This window comes from Lathamus discolor, chromosome 1, assembly GCF_037157495.1.
Source record: "Lathamus discolor isolate bLatDis1 chromosome 1, bLatDis1.hap1, whole genome shotgun sequence".
NCBI lineage: Eukaryota > Metazoa > Chordata > Aves > Psittaciformes > Psittacidae > Lathamus > Lathamus discolor.
The window spans coordinates 28,415,746-28,436,757 of NC_088884.1; the positions used below are offsets into that span (position 1 = coordinate 28,415,746).

The 21,012-nt window shown below is 46.7% G+C and overlaps 1 protein-coding gene and 2 long non-coding RNA genes across 8 annotated transcripts in view; 1 reads left to right on the forward strand and 2 right to left on the reverse strand.

The window, feature by feature from the left end:
- The window catches only part of SLC2A13 (solute carrier family 2 member 13), a 160,961-nt gene extending 148,885 nt beyond the window's left edge, over positions 1–12,076 (reverse strand). For both annotated transcript variants that reach the window (XM_065665747.1, XM_065665738.1), the window contains exon 1: positions 11,294–12,076. In XM_065665747.1, coding sequence (XP_065521819.1) covers positions 11,294–11,843 — 550 coding nt within the window. In that variant the 5' untranslated portion in view covers positions 11,844–12,076. The remainder of the gene's footprint in view (positions 1–11,293) is intronic.
- Positions 12,077–12,198: 122 nt separating this feature from the next.
- On the forward strand, positions 12,199–16,532 carry LOC136007683 (uncharacterized). Of its 5 annotated transcripts, none has more exons than XR_010609816.1 (4): positions 12,199–12,256; positions 12,558–12,801; positions 13,737–14,380; positions 15,035–16,532. It is a non-coding gene; the product is annotated as an uncharacterized LOC136007683 (long non-coding RNA). The 5 variants fall into 5 exon arrangements; XR_010609813.1 differs by having other exon boundaries at positions 12,201–12,801; positions 13,737–13,803; positions 14,242–14,380; XR_010609815.1 differs by having other exon boundaries at positions 12,201–12,412; positions 12,537–12,801.
- A 2,976-nt stretch (positions 16,533–19,508) lies between these two features.
- LOC136007692 (uncharacterized) overlaps positions 19,509–21,012 on the reverse strand; it is a 42,225-nt gene continuing 40,721 nt past the window's right edge. Inside the window, exon 4 of the long non-coding RNA XR_010609821.1 lies at positions 19,509–20,249. This is a non-coding gene — a long non-coding RNA (uncharacterized LOC136007692). The remainder of the gene's footprint in view (positions 20,250–21,012) is intronic.

The following is a 21,012-nucleotide window of genomic DNA, read 5'->3' on the forward strand; positions in this document are numbered from 1 at the left end:
ACCATCAGCAGGCTCTATTGAGCCTGACAGAGATGGGTTAAAATTCTAGGTGAGGAAAACCAGAAAACAGGCACACAGTCCCTTGGAAGTTTCACCTTTACAGGGTGAATTACTGAGAAATAACTTCTGAACAGAATAAACATAACTGTTCTAAAAGGTGGCTGAGATCTTGCTGAAGGTACAACTGGTATTACAGAAGAGACAGGCCTGCTCTCAAGCTACGTAGAAAAACCTTCTCTGCACTGCTGTGTTCATAAGCTCAGAGCACTCTTCCCTTCCATGCAAGGGAGCACTCCACATCTAAGAGGATAATGATTAATCGCCCAGATACTACTTGGGTGTCAGGCAAAACAATTAATTTTGATTCAGTGAGAGGTCCTGCAGAGTGTTACAACAGCTTTTGACTCCAGGGAAGGAAGACTCAGAAATAGGTGAGATCAGGCAGAATCAAAGACAAAACACAAGCTGCATTTTTTTCTTCCTTTAAAGTCACGATCAGCAGACACAAAAGAAAAAGGCAAAACAAGAGATCTTGACCTAAAAATTATGCCTTGAAACTACAGCTTTTTCAGAAGCACATACAGTGTTGAACACGGTAATATTTTGTTTACCCTAGCTAGTAAAACTGCAGACGAGGGTCAGGAAAGGAGGGAAGCCCTTAACCTGCACAACAGTAAGATGCACAGAAGTAGAGCATACAGGAGTAGGCAACTATTGTGTTCTGCCCCAGGGTTAGATTTTAACATAAACAGTACCTTCTTGTCCAAATTTTCAAAGAATTTAGTAAAATAGGTTCCCACTCACTAAAAGGGAAGTTGATGTTATTTGTGTAATGCTCTACTCAATGTGTGCCCAGATTTCTGCTATATGCACCAATGATTTTTTTCCAGGAACATGACAGCCAGTCATCACAAGAGAAAGGACCTACATTCAGTGCCTGTTTCTCCTCCTACTCAAGAACTACATACAGCACAAACTCAGACCCTGGTATTCAGCTCAAAATATTACCACAGTGATTGAATCCCAGGGCTAAAACATCTTGAATGCCTATGTGCAACACTTAATCTTTTCCACTCTTACTTCAGGATCCTGAAGTTGTTCAGGTAGCTCTGGCTTTCCATCTGCATAAGCTGTTCCAATGTGAGTTGGACTGGTGAGGTCAGCAGTGCCTGTGATTAATGCAGGAACAGGGAGTCCATGAGGCAGAAGGCTTAGCTGAACTCCATGAATAAAACCAGACTTACCTTTTCCCCTGCAGGCAGATTCCCCATTCCTGTGCTGACATAGCTAGCCCTGACCTCAACAGTCCAATAATCAAGGACGTGTGAACAAACAAAAAAGATCACTTATATACAAACTTTTGCTGAAGTGCATGCTTAACGTACACACAGCTTTGGCCTTAACCAGTACTTCCTCCATGTTTACCATGCTCTAGCTCGTCTATTACCACACTGTCTTTCTCAGATGTTAGACTCACCCCAAGATCCATCATAGCTCCAACCAACAACCCTAAAAAAGTTAACTAACCAAATCAAAAGAGCGAGTACTTAGTGAAGAGGCCCTTTGATTTTAATCTCCTTAACCTCACAGATTAAACAACATTTACAATGTGGGCAAATGGTCAAACATTCCCTGCTCCAACACCTCACGTAGGCTCTGCACTTCAGTTATCTTTCTAGATTCCTGAAGTTGCCCCAGCCCCATTGCCATAGCTTTCAGCAATATGTTTGGTTATCTACCATTTTTCCCTTAAAAAGCTTGGGAATAAGTAATTTATTAAGTATACCTGCTAGCTTCAATATACAGCTTTTGCTTCCAGCTTTCTCTTTCACCTTTAAGATAGTAGCCTTTCTTTTTCTTCCACAATTCCCTGGTGATTTTTGCTGCTGAATGGCAGAATGTGAAGCCCATCCTACAACTGCCAGTTCAGCAGCACAAAAGAAAACTGCAAAATGCTTGCAAGATAGTTTCAAGATCATCTAACTCTTCCCTAAAGAAATTACTGTATCCTGACTGCCTACCCATTTCTGAATGTGCAGCTGAAGAGACAGTAAATCAACAACTATATTTTCTCCAGGTTAAATACTGCCAGATCCTCCAGGATTAGAGACGTAAAAAAGTAATGGGCCATACTGTTTGAATCTTTCATAATATTGGTTTAAAACCCCACACAATCACAGATAGCTGCCAAGTACTGTAGTACTATTTCATGCTTTTGCCAAGAATCAATGGTAACTGAAGGGAGGAAAAACAAAGGGATGCGAATAGGAGCTCCCTGTTTCCAACAGCACTGGAGGCTGAACTGAACTGCAGGGCATGAGAATACAGGGACACTGGTACTCCTTCCTCCCCGCTCCTCTGGGCACAGCAGCTTTGCTCTGGTTCTGCACTAGGGAAAAGGAGGAATACCTGTAGCCCCGCTCCTCTCTCGCCCTTGGAAGTGGGACAGATGTCACAGAAGGACCTGGCTGAACTGCAAAAGCCAGTTCAGAGCAGAACAGCAATCAAGATTATTGCCATCATTTTCAAGTATCACCAACACCTAGCTTGCTTTTTTTGGTTCCATTACAATAAATGTACTTGATTGCTTATGAAATTATGTTACTGCTCTGATAGTAATGCATCAACCATAACAACATGAAATCATTTAATGACACTTCAGGCAACTTTAATGTTTTTATGACTGTCAGCATGAAGAAAAGATGACAGGCAGGCAGGAACAACCAACAGGTTGTGGATAAACCCAAACTGAACACACACAAAAAAAGAAAAAACCACCAAACAAACAAAAACAATCCCCAAATCCTACATCCACCTATTCACAAGGGCCAAAATCAGTTCAAGATAGATATAAAATTTTAATCATTGGTGCTTTCAAGTGGGCCTAAATTCAAAGTTCTTATCTGGTGAACCAAGAGCAGGAGTGCTAAAACTATAAAGACACACCTGCGAAACTACCATAAGTTACTAAGCAAGGTAGATGGTTCAAGGCTTTGTAGGGTTACTGTGCCCTTCTGCATAGAACAAGTGTTTGAGAGAAGGAACAGGAGAGAATTCCTTATGAGCAACCAGAAATTAAAGACTTCTTCCATAAGGACATGCCAGTGATCACTATGGTAATGTTTCTGTCAGAGCAGCACTCACCAAAATGCATTTGCAACTTAGGTGACTACATGCCCCACAGCGTGGGGAATACAACATGTCTAATACCAGGGAAGCTCTTTTCCAACTTGGAACACATTCCCCTGGGTTTCCAGACTATAACAGGAAAGTAGAAGAGCTGTGGCTAAACACAAAGACATCCTTAATATTTCCTTTCAGCTGCTGGAAAATAATCTCCTTTTCCTAATGTGATTATGTCCAGAGGCACTTTAAAACCACAATTATCAGATCCGCTTCCCTGAAAAGCTTGCAAGAGAAGCAACAGTGGAGAAAAAAACCATGCACATGAGGCTCCTGGGCAAAGGAAAAGGGAAACAGAAGGGCTGTTATCCTTGCTTTTGTCCAAGACAGGAAAGGTTAGCCTGCAGAAACCCCCACTTCTGGGAAAAGGCTGCAAAACTCCTGCCTTAGGGCTTCCATTTACAGTATAGATTTACAAAGCTATTTAAATCTGTCTAGACAATGAAAATATGAGCAATGCCAGGTGACTCTAATTTTGGATACATGTTTTTGTTTATACAGCAGGTCCTCCACCAGTTCAGGCATCTTCTGGTTTTGCATCTATCATCTGGAGTTGAACAATCACTTCATTACTGCCTCAGAGATAACTGAGCGTGCAGCTGCATGTGCTTGGCTGGCTGTTGATTAGATTAGAAAGTTCCTCAATGCTAGCAGTTGGCATGAGCCCTGTGAAAACTCAGACATTCCCAAATACTTGGTGTTGAAAAGAGACCAGAAAGTTCTAGATGTGAAGCCTGAAGCAATTGCTTCCTAGGGAAACCCCACTTCTCCCTTCAGCCTCACTGAGTGCCTGTCAGCCCATGTGCTAAAAGCATCAGCTATCACCAGGATTTTCCACACTGGAAGGTGTTTTTTGCCTTAAAATTGCCTCATCACTCGGAAGCACAAGTAGATGTAAAATGCTCACTAGCAAAGTACATGCCTTAAGGTCGGCGCCAGGTGCTTCTGGAAAACATGCTCTAATGAGAACCAAGAAGCCTTTCAGATTAGCCACAGAGGACAAACCTCCAGAGAGCTGCTCCCTTGCTGAATTACACTGGAAAAAACAGGGAGCACAGAAGAAAAGTTCCAAGTAGAGAAGCTGGGGTGACAGCTCCTGAATATACACAACTGGAAGACCCATCTCTCGGGGATGGGGAGAACATCCCTGAGAGGTAAAAGACAAGTCCAAAGTAAAAAGTTGCCTATATCAAAAAACATACACTTTCTATTCTTTTAATCCACATGGCTACTTCAGTGCCCACTAATATCCACAGGCAGAGATAGCTGAACTCTCAGGAGAGTCAGCTCAGGAGTAATCCCTAGGGAATACATGGGACTTCAAACAAGGACTTGATGCTTGAATGTAAGGAACATGAGAAGAAACACTGTCCCCAATTGCCGAAGAGGCAGGCGCCCTTGCTATTTAGCCAAATAAGAGAAGAAGGGGGAGGTGGGAACACATTTGTTAACACCATGCCCAAAAACATCCCATGGCCTGTCCACAGCCAGCCAGACGTGTTGAGGGCTCTGAGGTCACGGCATGATGATTCACACATGCAGACAGCGCATCTGTAAGGGACTTGTGAAGGAAGAAGGGACATACACCCTGAACGAAGAAACCCAGTTTCAGTGGCAGGGTATATAAACAACATGAGAAACCACCCATGAAAAATTCACCTTCAGAACAGGCACTTGCTTTCAATAAATCACTAATAAAACCATGTCTCAAGCTTCCAACGAATCAGAGTATCAGAAATGCAAAGAACAGGAACGAGTGTTTTTTAAACCTTCATATCTTCAAATATCACAAGCATAACACATTTCAGAAGACTTGGATCAAGCTGGCTAAGCTACTATGTTTGAGAAGTCATGGCAGCCTGGAAAAGTTCCCACTGACTGGAAAAGGGGAAACCTAACCCTCTTTTTTAAAAAGGGAAGAAAGGAAGATCTCAGGAACTACAGGCCAGTCAGTATCATCTCAGCGCCTGGCAAGATCATGGAGCAGATCATCCTGGAAACTAGGCTACAGCACACGGAAAACAAGCAGGTGACTGGCAACAGCCAACACAGCTTCACTAAGGAAAGATCATGCCTGACCAATTTGGTGGCTTTCCACAGTCAGGCTACAGCATTGGTGGATATGGCAAGAACAACTGGCATTGTCTACTTGGACTTGTGCTGTCTCACACAACATCCTTGTCTCTAAACTGAGAGGCCTGGATTTGACGGATGGATTGCTCTGTGGATAAGGAATTGGCTGGATGGTCACACTCAAAGAGTTGTGGTCAACAGTTCGATGTCCAGTGCCAAGTGGTGTTCCTCAGGGTCAGTACTGAGACCAACACTGCTCAAAATCTTTGTTGGCAACATGGAGAGGGACTCAGTGCACCCTCAGCAAGTTTGCCGATGACACCAAGCCGTTTGGTGCGGTTGACATGCTGTAGGGCAGGGATGCCATCCAGAGGGACCTTGACATGCTCGAGGGGTGGGCTCAGTAAGTTCAACAAGGCCAAGTGCAAGGTCCTATATACGGGTCAGGGTTAAGCACAAATATAGGTTGGGCAGAGAATGGATTTTGGGTAGCTCAGAGCAGAAAGACTTGGAGGTGTTGGTTGATGAGAAGCTCAACATGACCCAGCAGCCCAGAAAGCCAACCATGTCCTGGGCTGCATCAAAAGGGGCATGGGCAGCATTTCAAGAGAGGTGATTCTCCCCCTCTACTCTGCTCTGGTGAGACTCCACCCGGAGTACTGCATCCAAAATAAGAAGGGCATGGAACTGTTGCAGCAAGTCCAGAGGAGGGCCACAAAGGTGATCTGAGAACTGGAGCACCTCTGCTATGAAGACAGGCTGAGAGAGTTGAGGTTGTCCAGCCTGGAGAAGAGAAGGTTCAGGGGAGACCTCAGAGCAGCCTTTCAGTGCCTAGAGGGGCTGACAAGAAATCAGGAGAAGGACTTTCTACATGGAGTGACAGGACAATGGTCTCGAATGGCTTTAAACTGACAGCGGGTATCTTGAGATTAGGTATTAGGAAGAAGTTCTTCCCTTTGAGGGTGCTGAGGTGCTGGCAGAGAGTGCCTGGAGAAGCTGTGGTTGCCCCATTCCTGGCAGTGTTCAAGGCCAGGTTGGACGGGGCTTGGAGCAACCTGGTCTAGTGGAAAGTGTCCCTGCCCGTGGCACTGGGTTGGAACTGGATGGTCTTCAAGGTCCCTTCCAACCCAAACCATTCTGTGATCATCCACAGAAAGATAGTTTGGCTAAAGAAGTAAAACGACTACACACTCATCTAGAACAAGAACTCTACAACATATTTTATAATTTGCTATGAATTCCTGGATTGAAAATTACAAGCATCTGCCAGAAGCAAAGCAGCATATTTGGGGGCTGAGGGTGAATTCCCCCTCCAAAATGGACTGAGGTATAAACTCCTTTAAAAAAATCTGGTAGACACTCACTTATAAAACCTTATGCAGACTGAAGCTTTCGAGCTTCCCAAGGGAGCGGTGCGAGGTGGGGGAGACTAATCTGTAATTTCTTCAAAGATAAAAATACGCAGCACCTGAAAAAGCTTAGCAGTATACTAAAAATAATAATAAAAACTTCAAACAGCATACGTAGCCTCATCTTTAATAGCTAACAGGTCATACCAGGTATCCTCCACTATTTTCACAGCACACCCGGTAGCCCAGCTGATATGGTGCACCTTTACTTAACCACTGTAAAGGTAATACAGAGCTGGTACTATGTGATGCAAGTCCTCTGGTTAAACTTGGTTATTTTTGTTATTTGTTACTGGACCTTACTGTCAGTAGAAGCCAGTCCCACCAGGGGAGCCCTGAACAATATGCCAGCACTTTTTACTCCTGCCTAATTCTGTGCAGTCTTGTTTCCTCTGCTCAGAAAATGACCTACATACACAGCATAAAGATGCTACCAGGAACACTACATATGTCACATCCAAATACGGCCTTCAAAATAAAACTACTACAGACATTTTGAGTACAAAGCTCACACTGTGAAGATACATCATGCACTAGCAAAGACGGGGGTCAGAGAGAAGACAAGACACTTAACCAGCCAGTTAGGTCCATCTCATCGCAGACCTCATAAATGAGTGCATGCACACCCAGTCATCCTAAGAACTGGTTTCACCAGAGCTTGGGTAGGGTGTGCAATGTCTAAGCCATATGTTGAGTAAGAAAACAGAACACTGAAGAGCTAATCATTAATTGAGCACCATCTATTCTGCATGCTGAACAAGGCAGTGGAATCTAATCATCCAGCTAATGACTGTACATTAAGATAGAGATCAACTTTGCACAAGCAAGCTTAATTTTGTCGCTTCCTGAACGCTGTGTAGCTCAGCCAGCTTTCTTTCCACAGCTGGTGTTCTTGAAAAAAGTGATCTGAACAGCACACTACCTGAAACACCATGTCAACACCCACGTACATCAGCTGCAGGTTGAAAACCTTCAGCATCCTCAGATGACAGAAGGATAAACTGCTACTATTGCAGACTGGCAAGCCGTTGAAACCCATCTGGCTGATGGGTTCAGACAACTGACTGCAAAATTAGGACACTGGACTGATCACAGTCTAAGAAAGAAGTGACTTTGCCAACATAGGTATTTATTATAATCCCTTCTTAACATTTAGTTCCAGTGCTTGCTCTCCATCTCCCTTCTCTCTACTAATTCAGTAGAATTAGCTCTCACCTACAGCCATTCCTAGCTCTTATCTTTGCTGTTTCAGTTATGCCTTGTCCTCAGGCTTTGGTAGGACAGGTCAAAGATGAGCCAAGTGAAGAATGTGGCTTTCCTACCAAGCATGTAAACTACTGCAGCCAACACAGGGCAAATGTATGTTGGCGCTCAATCCCATACCAAGTGTGGTTGGTCACCTGTCAACAACAGGCTAAGGCCTTCAGCACTATCAGAAGCAAAAGGTCCATATATGCTTTGTACCAATGACATTTTTCCTAGCTAAACTCATTTTAACACACGACTGAACACATGATCTGATATCCTACATGTCTGAATTTTGCCCACATTTGCTGTGATGAATATCTGTCCAAATGTTGCATTCCTGACATGAGGCTCAGTCAAATTCCTAAAGAGTCAAGGACACCAGAGCTGCTTGGGAAGGGGTGGGTGTGGAGGAAGGAATGATGGCCATAACCTTTCCTTAAGCCATTTTGCCTGGTGTTGTCACGAACTGTGTACTTAGAAATTCAGACCTGAAAAGGTCTCAGCATATCCTAAGTTCATGCTGAATGTGGCTTCCCTTTTTTTTTTTTCTGCATTCCCTGCATTTTGTATTTACACTAGGGAAGAGAACATAACTGTTTCCAAACATAAAAAAAATATATTCTACATTTGCAATAAAAGAGGACTTTGGCTTGTCCTTGAGATAAGGTCTTTATTTTCCAGAAATATCTCCTTCTGTAATTGCTGGGGAGAAGAGAAGAGGTTTTTTTATCTCAAAACAGCTCTACGGTAAGAAATAGACAAGACAGAGAAGTGAGAGATGTTCCTCATTTCAGCAAATACCCTGTGCTTTTCATCCTTGAGAGCTTAACTGTAGCCCTTTATAAATCACACTCATGAGAAAGACGGCTGGTTTCTCACATGGACAGTGTTAGCACAGATCCACCACGAACCAGCTAGGGCAGATCAAAGTCCCATAGGTAACTGTCACTACATCTAATCTGCTTTTACAGCACCACAAAACTGCTCATAACACAGTAATTACTTTATTAAATGCAAGCAAACACATTTCTGGAGTAGATCCCTTGATGTGCAATTGGCAAAGAGCTACAGGAAAGAGACCTCAAAAATGTATAAAATTAGACACAGCTAAGCAATTTTTAGCAGTTTGCAGGCAGGAAAGCATACCATAACACTACACCATCACACCACTGCAGCAGTTGACACTGTCTCTGAATTGTCACATTACTGAGTGACCTCCTTACACCAACACTAGGAGGTTCTTGCCCACTGTAGGCTGTAAAATGACAGTCAGAGAGCTCCAAGACAAGAAAAGGAAGAAACTGGTTAAAAGTTCCACCAGTTTCTAATGCTTTCATTAAATTATGCAGGCTCCCTCTGGTGGGGGATTCAATGTGGAGATTGTTGCAGTTTGCTGTATGTGAACAGGCTTGAACCACATTTTTTCTTTTGTAAAATGAACCTTGTTAGGATTGGACTCCGTTCTTCTTGGAGTCTCTTGTGATGCTTCAGTGACAGCAACTCAAAGTAATGCTTTGTTTCTGGTAATGCTTTTTCTCCATCCCATACAGAGCAGCAACCTTTGATAAAAAGGAGAAAATACTGTATTTTTTAAATCAGTGTCTTTGTGCTCCAAAATCGTCAGAGCATTTCTCAGTCTTTACTTCACTCTCTGGAGCACCAGCAGAATCACCACCTCCGTCCCCAATGTGGAAAGAGGCCAAAGACAGACCCAGAGCACACAAGATCTACGGCTGTATGGAAGGAGAAACCCTAGCTCCCAATTTTCCTTTCTGTTGTCTTTATCTTTGTTATATTAAGCACCAAGTCTCAACTCCCTCCAACACCACCAATGCCATTTATCTGCACATTTATAAGACAATTCCAAGATTGTCTTATGCCTTATTGTCTCATGCCTATGTATCTCTGTGCAAAACACACACAAGAGTCAAGCAAACCATCCACCTTTTCCTTTCTCTTCCCCCAGAAGCTGTCAGTGTAACCAGTTCTAGTCACCAAAGAACATGAGAAGCTTTACAAACACAAGAATACCACAAATTTGATATTTTTAGTATCTAAGACTAAACACATGTGCTACGTATGGCCATCAAAATACCTGTTCTGCCACCTCATAGTCAAATTTAGTTTTCTTGTCCCCTGGACATTATAACAAATGTTACCAACATTCTGCAGTCCCAAGTATTGATTAAATGCAGAGAAGCAGCATTTAAAAATTAAAAAAAGCACACTCCCAACTCGGGGTAGAAGAACTGCAACCTGAAGATGTCCTTTACTGCACAGGAAAACGAGCACGAGCCCTTCCAGGGACAGAGGACAGAGTCAGTTTTATTTCTGACAGCCCTTGTTATGAGTCACTAACTTTTCTTCCTTAGTAAGACCACAAAGCGCATCACAGCAAGCGTGCTGTAGCAAGCCAGAGAATTCAAAAGATTATTCAATACTAAGAAGCAGAACTTTGCTACGTACAGGTCTAATTCTCTCTAGAACAAGTCTAATTCTCAATTTGTCCTCATGATTTTAGATAGGGAGGGCTGCAAGATCACAATAAGGAAGATTTACTTGTTTTTTATTTTTTTTTTTATACAGGGACTCTGACTAACCTCACACAGCGCATCTCGGCTGCTGAGTGCAATTCAAATTACTGCCTGACAGGACGGCAGCTGAAGAGCAACCAAAATTCGGGCTACATTTAGGATTTAGCCGGCACAGAAACCAGTCTCAAAGGTGAGAGAAAACACTCCTCATCACTTCAAGATTTTTGGGACAACTATAAAGTTTTCCCAGAACGTACTGCTTGCAAGTTATGCAATGCATGTAGGAAGGCAGCTTAAGTGTAGCGATTCCTGTTCAGTTCTGTGGGATGCTATTAATGCAATCCAAAGCAGGTGTCATCTCATTTGACCACAGACTGCTACCTTGTTTTGTCTCAGAAGCATTCCTCTCATGCCCAACAGAAAGCAAAAGATGTGCAGGGAACTAGGAGAGGTTTTCACAGTTCAGAGACAGGGGTGATCTCCTCGCCCTTGACTTCCCAGAACCCCCCAATGCAAAGCTCACTGTGAACTGCTGACATCGACAGACCACCTTACAGATGAACGTGCAGAATGGATGCGAGACCTCCTCGTAGTGAAACCGGACAACTCTCCTCTAACGGGCCCGAGCTACACCACCTGTAAGCAGAGCCGAAGGAGGACAAGCACACACACACACCACTCACACTCTCCCGTCCCGCACCCCGCCGCAGCCCCTTACTTGTAAGGCAGTGGGGGCTGCCTTACATAAATGGGCTGTGGGCGCGCAGGGACCGGCTGGGTTTAGGGTCTGTGCCCGGCAGCGGGCTGCAGCACGGGCAGCCCAGGGAGCGCGGCGGGTGCACTCACCGATGCCCAGCCCCACCACCACGCGTCCCCCCAGCAGGGTCTCCTTGTCGCGGGCGGCCGCCAGCACGCCGGCCCCCGCTATGAAGAGGCCGCTGGCCAGCAGGATGCAGGGCCGCCGGCCGCACAGCCCGTTCAGGACGCCGCCGGCCAGGGCGGACAGGGCGGCGGCGCCCACCGTGCTGGAGACGAGCAGCTCCTGCCAGAGCGAGTCCAGGTTGAGCTCCCTCTTCAGGAGGAGCAGGGCCCCCGACACCACGCCGGTGTCGTAGCCGAAGAGGAAGCCCCCCAGGGCGGAGAAGACCGACACCACGTAGACGAAGCCGGGGGTCTCGTCCTGCTGGAACTGCCGCCGCGCCGCCCGCTCCAGGTCTCCGCCCGACGCCGCGCTGTTGAGGCTGGAGCACGACTCGGCGGCGACAAGGCTCCGCTCGCCCGCCGCCGCCGCGCTCGAGCCGGCGGACCCGTCCGCCTGCCGCCGCCGCTTCTCGCCCATCAGGTTGCTCAGGCTCCGCAGCGTGTACTCCACATTGTCACTGGCCTTGCGGGACATGAGACTGCTGCCCCGGCCGGGGAAGCGCAGGGGGCTGAGGCGGGCGGCTGCCGGGCAGCTCTAGCTAAGGCGGCGGGGCTGCCGCTGCTGTTACTGCTCCTGGCGCCGCCCGCCCTCGCCTCGCCCCGCCCGCCCGTGTCGGGCCGCTCTCAGCCGGGTCGCATAGTGCCCGCGGGCGGGCGGGCGGACCCCAGGGGAAGTTGCCCGGCGCGGCTGCCGCTCCCAGCGCCCGGGCGGAGCTGGGGGCGGAGGCGGGCGGGGACAGCGGCAGGCGTCAGGGGGCGGGCCCGGCCGCCCCCGCCCCGCTCCGCCGTGGCGCGCAGGACTGCGCAAGCGCAGCTCTCGGCGCCTGCGCACTGAGCGTCGCGACGCCGTCGGCCCCACCCGCTCACCCTCAGCGGTGCTGGCAACTGGTGAGCGCGGAGCCGCCGGCCGGAGGAGGGAAGGAGGGAGGGAAGGAAGGAAGAAGGAAGGAGCAAGGAAGGAAGAAGGAAGCCAGCTCCGGGCGGGCGGATACTGCCAGAGCCGCCCCGTAAGCCTGGATGCCGCTCCTCCAGCCCGCCGCGGAGGTACCGCTGGGGCGGGGCGTACTCCTGCGGGGCGGCTCTGCCACCGGTTCAGAGAGGGTTTGCTACCTATGGAAGGGAAATTTGAGCTTGCTGTCGTGTGTGTGCTTAAAGTAAAGCCTAGCAGTTTGATAATTCCATCTTCCAGCCGGGACTTCCGCCAGGATGAGGACGGAGGTCGGGCCCGGGGATGCTGCCGACAGGAGCGGCGCTTGCTGGGGCCGCGTTCCTGAAAGTCAGCCCGGCACCCAGGGGACGCGGTGGGAAAAGAAGTGACATCAAACGTTACCACTTGTGCCTCACTGTATGTATAATGGCACACCCCGAAGGAAACAAAACTTTCCTCCTGGATTGACCGTCTTCTGTAAAGATCCCTGTAACGAAGCCAGCAGGTAGATGGAGAATTGCGGTAATTCAGTTATTCCAGCCTACACCCCTGCGAGCAGGACTAGCCACAGCCACATGAGTTTAAACATCAGAAGAGGGAGCAAAGTCCAACGTGGCCAGCTGCACACAGCGGCTGCGTCAGAGCAAGCTGTGCAGCGCCAGTGTCCGGATAGTGCCGAACAAGAGTCAGCAATAGTTACTCGAATGAATGGTGCTAACAGTTGTCTGTGGAGTTAATGCAGTTAGTGACAGATGTAGCAGTACATTTATAAATACAATATTTATGGTCAGCTTCCATGTTTGAGCATGTGAGAAGCCTGGACTAAGTGAAAATTAAATTAACATTCAATTGTTTTTAATCAAGATTCAGGTAATATGGTTTGACTGTCACAAAGCATTCCTTATTCCTGTACAGATCATTAGGGCCCGACCCACTACTAGAGCAAGAAACAGTTTCAAGTTGTAGCACCAGCAATGAACTTAGGTTGTGCTAGGAGGAAGTCCCTCAGGTCCCTTGGCTCTCCAGGATCAGACTGGCTTACTTTGCTACAATGCCATCAGGAGAGGGAGTCTGATCTTTCAGAAGCCTCCAGACTTGCCCAACAAGCGCAGCAGCACTCAATAGTTTTTATATGTAACCCCTAAACAAAAAAAAAAATGTGGGACAGAGTGCATTAAACAGAATATTCACACCAAATCCCTAGCCAGCTAGAGGGAATGCTTTCACAGAATGTTGTCACAACAGCTGGCTGTCACAAAAGCAACCTGTCCTTTTAACAGCCATAAATAAATAATGGAGGCATTCTGTGTGTTACAGTTAACAAAGACTCAAGAGAACTAACAAAAAGCTGCTTTCCCCCGCTCTCCCCCCATTGCTGGCCTATCACAGTAACAAGCAGATGTCATTTCTCATCAGATCATGCATCTTCTCTCTTAAAAGATTCCCTGAAGAAACACAACAAAGAAGTTCAGATGTGGGATGCATTCCACTGAAGACTGACTTCATGGTAAAGAGGGAGGATTTGTTTGGCTTGTGTGTGGTTTGTCATTACTGTGGTCAACTCCCCATAGTACTGGATTTCATTATAAGAGCTGAGTTATGAGTGATTTCATAGTAATGCAACATATAGTAGGTATCATTAGTAGCTGAGACAGGGGGACCAGATCCAACAAAGGATTTGGGTGGATTTTAGGCATGATGTTACACTTTCAAGAGATGACATGTTTAATTGAAGCACTGTTTAGATTCCCAGCACTGCCTCATTCTCTCCTTTAAACTGCATTTGCACAATTGTTTGACAGGTGATGTTGTGAACTAGATCAAACAACTGATCCGGCTTTAAGAAACTCAGTTTCTTGTGCTCCAGCAGAGAGCAGGAATGATTACAGGATTTTACTGCTTTTATACTGCTAATACATGATATACATCAGAAAATGTCTTCCAGAAGCTACTGAGCGCTCTGTGTGTGTGCCCGGAACTCCCCCAGGCCTGAACAGCCAGGTGCCAGCTCCTGCTCTGCTCTGGCACTCAGAACCAGGTGGATGAGTGCCTGCATCTCCTGGAGACTTCAACTGAGGCACATGGTGAGATGATGTAGATTTTTATGTGGTAGCCTGATGGTTGATAGCCTCAGCCAGGAGGGAGGAGGCCCAAGTCACAGACTTGCTTCAGCGCAGAAGGATTTACTTCTCTTTCTCGCCTCTCAAGAAGACTGTAGGTTAAATGGGGAAAAGATGGATTCTTACAGGAAACTGGGTTGCTGTGCAGACAAGAATGTAAGAGCCATGGGACTAGATGGACAGCGAGGCAGAAAAGGGTCTGGATGTGTGGCAGAAAAAGGTGCAACTTTGTCAGTGCTGGTTATGGTCTTTACATGAAGGGTTGCATCAAGAAAGAGAATGATACAAGGGGCAAATCCCCAAACCAAGAATTCTTCCCATCTCATTCAGTGCTGAGGGGGTGAGCATGAGGGCTTTAGCCTCCCATTGGCTTTAGCAATGCAGTGTTGTGTTTTTAGGCACCTAAACTAACTTCTTCTTAGTGTTATGATGCCTTAAACTCCAATAAGCAATCTGCCTTGATACATTATTCTGCCACAGGCAGAGCTGCTGTGTAAGTTGAGTAATACCACTGTGCTGGGCTGAGGGAAACAACCTAGCTGAATATGCAAAAAAACATCAGCAAATCCTGTTTATAGCAGCAGTTTCTATAGTGTCTGACACTTTCTCTCTACACAGAATTACATGTTATCAGTGTGCTGAGGAATACAGAATACAAAATGTATTTCTTCCCTCTGACCAGACACAAACCCTGATCCTGGATCACACCCATTTCTGGAGCAGGTATGTACTGGTAATGCAAGGTTGGGACTGTAAGGAACACTCTAGTTTAAAAAATGAAAACAGAAACTGCAAATAGGAATGTAACTCTAGAAATAATTTCAAATAAGTGTGTATTGCCTGAAAACTTCCTGTTGTTCCATAGTTCATCCTATTCTTGCAGCATTGTTTGGTCTCTTTGGAAAGAGGATGGTTTCATATACAGTCTGTGGTTTTCTGATCCTCATATGACATTCCTCCTCCATCCGTTTTCACTATCTAGACAGAGTTGTTTTGTTCACTTACCTGAATGTATCTCTCAGCTCCCACTGCAGTTCAGATGTTTGTGATCCTTCCAGTGTTTGCATTGGATTCTCCTTTATACATACAGATCCTGATTGGACCCTATTCCAGTATCTCAACAAAAGTCTCCCTTTAGATACACAGGCTCTCCACAATTGGATGCTGTTATGTGGGACATTAAATCCTGCCTGGCATGGCCTGCAGGGTGACTTAACCAATTATTTACCCCCTACCTTGGCTGTCTGAATTTGTATCCTGGGACAACACTGTTCACCTCTGCTGTACAATCCTTTCAAAATGAAAGTAACGTCAGAATTTATGAGTAAGGAACCTACCGACACCATGCATTTAATCCTACTGCTCAAGTGTTAGGAGATAAATTGCTTAACAAATAGGAAGAGTTACAGTATTAGTACTGGAAAAGTGTGAGGATAATGGTGCTTGTAGAAAGCTAACACATTTGGCTCCAATGGGATTTGTTTGATTCTGGTGGTGCCCTGCCACATGTCACAGCCAGCGGCTACTGCACTGCAGGGACTAGGGCTGGAGCTGCTGCAGCTTAGGGCTGGGTCTGGGAAAGAACACTGGGAAGGGGACAGTGAGCAGCCCTGGAAGCAAAGCTGAAGGATGTTGGCTGCCCTACATGCAGCAACCAAGGGACTGTCAGGGCAGAACAGTGCCCCCAGCCACCCTGGTGCTGCTGAAATCCATCCCCAGCTATGGGCACATTGGTGCAACAGTTTGCTTGGATGAAATCTCTGGCACGGTCACTTCCATGGGGACACCCCTGGGCAGTAACATCATCCCTGGCAGCGATATCCACCCCAGATCCTCTGCTGTCAGTCAATGCCTTCAAGTGATGGAGGAGCCGCTCACCCCCAGCTGCGTTATCCCAGAGACCACCAATGCCAAACAGCCTGCAAGGATTCAACACCATCAGGATGGAGCCCCATGGGGGGTTGTGGAGATGGACGTGGCACTGTCCCAAGCTGCTGGAACAGAGAAGCGGGGCATGAAGCAGGGTGGGAGCACCCTGCCGAAGCCACCCACCAAGCACAGGGCTCTTGCAGCCAGCCCAAGGGTGTAAGGGGAGGAATAGACCAGAGCAGGGGTGAGGTGGGGATGGGGGGAGCGGGCAGAGGGGAGGCATTGAGGGGTGAGTGTTACAGTAGTGTTAATGATGTTTTTTTCTTATTTCCATTAAAATGTTTCCATTAAAAAAGAGTTCTCCAGAACCGCTCTGTGCCTGTGTGGGATGGGGAAGGAGTGCAGGGGGCACCAGGAAGTGGCAACCAAGAGGTGCAAAAGCCAAGGCAAGGTGACAGCCAGGGGACCTGGGGACCTGCAATACATTAGCAGCAGGCAACTGATGAACCCAATTTTGACTCCTGTGGAATCTGTTTGATTCCGGGGGCTGATGGTGCCCTGCCACGTGTCACGGCCAGCGGGTAATGTGTTGCAGGGACAAGGGCTGGAGCTGCTGCAGCTTGGGGATGGGAAAGAACCTTGGGAAGGGGACACTGAGCAGCTCTGGAAGCAAAGCTGAAGGATTACTGCCTTACATGCAGTAACCAAGGGACTTCTAAGAAGGGCCTGTAATGATGGGACAGGGCAGAATGGCTTTAAACTGACAGAAAAGAAACTGAGATAAGATATTAGGAAGAAATTCTTTACTGTGAGGGTGGTGAGGCCCTGGCACAGAGTGCCTGGAGAAGCTGTGGCTGCCCCATCCCTGGCAGTGTTTAAGGCCAGGTTGGACGGGGGTTTGAGCAACCTGGTCTAGTGGAAGGTGTCCCTGCCCATGGCAGGGGACTGGAATTAGATGAGTTTTAAGGTCCCTTCCAACACAAACCATTCTGTGATTCTATGATTGCATCCAGGTGGGGTTTGAATGTCTCCAGAGAGGGAGAGTCCACAACACTCCTGGGCAGCCTGTTCCAGTGCTCTTCCACTTCCAACATGAAGAAGTTCTTTTTCATGTTGAGATTAAACTACTTGTGTTTTAGTTTATGGCCATTGCTTTTCGCTCTCTTGCTGGGCACCACGGAAGAGTCTGGCACTATCCTTCTTGCCCCTGCCTTTGAGATGTTTATCTGCATTAATGAGATCCCCTCTCAGTCTTCCTGAGACTAAACAGGCCCAGTTCCCACAGTCTGCCCTCATGAGAGAGATGCTCCAGACCCCTGATCATCCTTGTGGCCCTCCACTGGACCCTCTCTCCAGTAGCTCCTTGCCTCTGGTACTGAGGAGCCCAGCAATGGACACAGAGTTCCAGACAGTCAGTCCCCATCTGCTGGGTCAGGCCCTCAGACACAGAAATGTCAGAAGTGGGAACAGGCATCTTCAGAGGTGTCAGTCATGGGAGCAGCAATGGGGCTTTTTTGACTCAGGAGATAAAAAGACCTGAGAGCACATCAGGGTTTAGACCAGCAGTAACTCAGCACCATGCAGCCACTCGCTCAAACCTCCCTTTCTCCCCAGGCAGGATGGGGAGGAGAATCAGAAGAAGGTAAACCCTACAGATTGAGATAAAAACAGGCCAATAACTAAAGTACAATATAATTCTGCTACTAATACTAGTAATATTAATAACGATAAGGGAAATAACGAGGGGAGAGAATATAAAACTAGAAATGGAAAAGAAAAAAAACCCAAGTGATGCACAATACAATTTCTCACTACCCCACCAACTGATACCCAGCCCGACCGAAGCAGCAATTGGTCCCTTGCGGGTAACTCCCCCCGATTTATATACTGGGCATGAGGTGCTGCGGTACGGAATACCCTTTTAGCTAGTTTGGGTCAGGTGTCCTGTCTCTGTTCCCTCGCAGCTCTTTGTGCCCCTCCTCACTGGTAGATCATGAGAGACTCAAAAGCCCTCAATCAGGGTAAGGACAACCAAGCAACAACTGAAACGTTAGTGTGTTATCAGCATTGTTCTCAGACTAATGCCAAAACACAGCACTGCATCAGCTACTAGGAAGAAAATTAACTCTATCCCAGCCAAAACCAAGACACAGCACTACATACTGCTAGTGAGGGCTACATACATACTGCATACTGAGAGAGGACTAGCAGAATGCACTGAGTGACACAGCAGGATCTTCCCTTATGCCCCGGGTCCTTTTTCCTCCCTCTGCATCACTCCATCCAATGCAGCATGCAGAAGCACAGGCAATAGGCACAAATTCATTTACCATGTGGCATGAGTTGCTGCAGATGGAGCTTGGCCCCCAACACACAGCTCTGCTGAAGCAAATTTTTCTTGTCCCCACCTTCAGATTACTAAAGCAAAAGCACTTGTATGCACAGTGCCACCGGTAGGGCTCTTAACCCCTTCCCTTCCCTCCTGAGGAGTTCCTTTGGTTGGGCCAGAACACGAGGAGCCCCAGCGTTCCACCCTTAGCCCTTTCCCTTCCCATCTCCTACTGGTGGGGGGGGTGCTGTTGAGGTGACATATTCCATGCATTCTGACAAGCAGAGTTGGCAGCAGTACCATTAAGGTTGCAGAAGGCTTCTCAAATCCCAGGTAACTTTACCAAAGTAATTGTTTGAGCTCACATTTTGCATAATTGCTCTTTCTTTCATGCTACATGTATGAATTCCAGCAAACCCCTTCAGACCCACTGAAATGCAATTGTAAGAAACACGTGGTTTTAGAAGTTACATTTTTCTCTCTATTTTTAAGATCTACAGCTTGTTCATGCTTCAGAGCAAGGACTCGATTTTTGGCAGGAGAACAATTCCTTTCTGCTTTTGGCTGTCAAAAGAAGGATCTAATGAGATTTGACTGAAACAGAGTCTCTGAGAGTCATCAGCAACATCTGCGAGAGAGAGCCGCTAAATCCAAGTGTGCCCTGAGCAGGTCTGCAGCCATTAAGCTGATAACTGTGCACTAACCCCTGTGTATGGTCCAGGGAGCCCATTTAGATGCTTTGCTTACAAAATCAGGGAACTCAGGACATGCTGAAAGCTAGCGGTGGTGCAAAATGGAGACTTCTATTAGTGTACAATTTTGAATTTTATTTGTACTTTTACTGTACAATTTGGAATTTTTACATTTGTGTACTTGAAAAGATGGATTGACACGTTACAGCCCTTCTCAAGTCATTACCATAGAATCACAGCATCATAGAATGGTCTGGGTTGGAGGGACCTTAAAGATCATCCAGTTCCAAGGGGCAGGGACACCTTCCACTAGACCAGGTTGCTCCAAGCCCCGTCCAACCTGGTCTTGAACACTGCCAGGGATGGGGAAGCCACAGCTTCTCCGGGCACATTGTGCCAGTGTCTCACCACCTCCATAGTGAAGAATTTCTCCCTAAATCTACCTTCTCTGAGCTTAAAGACATTCTCCCCTGTCCTATCCCTACATGCCCTTGTAAAAAGTCCCTCTCCAGATTTTTGTAGGCTCCTTTTAGGCACTGGAAGTTTCTTTAAAGTCTCCCTGGAGCCTTCTCTTCTCCAAACTGAACAATCCCAACTCTCTCAGACCGTCTTCACAGGAGAGTTGCTCCAGCCCTCCTCTGAACCCTATCATGTCTCTCTTATGCTGGGAGCCCCAGAGTGAATTATTACCTTGTAAATGTTATCATTTATTAGTTACAACACCAGCAGCATAAAAATCAAGGATTTGGCAGAACATTACCCACAGGATACCAGGAAAACACTGCATCTTCAAACAAACATATGCAAACACAGAGCTGTTTGCCAAACAGAAGCCTCCTTAAGGATTGCAGAGAAGCCCAGAAGAAGAGGTCATCTCTCAGTCAGCTCAGATTCCTCAGATCAGAGACCAGCCCTCTCTTTCAACACCTAGTGTCTGGTATATCTGAAAGACATGCAGGAAGAAAAGAACCACATGAAAAAACATCAGCTTCTGTCCAACCCCCTTCATTCCATTGTTCCCTAAACACATTTGATTTTAGAGAGTCCATTTCTATAAAAGGTGGACAGCACTTCTAAACTAAATCCCTCTGCGGATTATACAAGATCAGCACATCAGGTGTCCATCATTTAATGAAATAAAACTGGAAAATAAATCAGAAAGGCTTTTAGGCTTATGTATGACTACGTGCTATTCTGCATCCCAGGGAAGTAACGGCTGGCCCAGCATGAGTTCACTACTTTATAAGTTCTCATCTCATCAGAGCAAAATCTAACCATCAAATTAAAGTCCCAAGAAGTGGAAACCATATGTTTTAAGCAGCAGGTTAAAAGCTGGCTTTGCTGTCAGCCCTGACATTGCATTGCCTCTGAGCAGAACACTGTACAGAAGTGCTTTATCCAAGGTTGCAATTGACTGAGAGGAATTCAGTTAGTGACTCATTAAGTTGGTCATCCCCTCTGGATCTGACAGATGGTGAATCCATCCAAATTTGTTTGGTGGTTTTTTTGAGAGAACTGTACAATGAGGGACAAGCAAGTCTGGAAAGGAAATTGGGCCACATGAATTCCCTGTGCAAAGGCAAAATAGGCACACAGAGAACCTGAAGTCAACTGATATGTGCCAGGACATTATCCTGGCATGGGGAAGATGAAAGACAGCACTTTCCATGGCTGGGAAACAGGATGGAGCAGCAGCAAGATGGGAC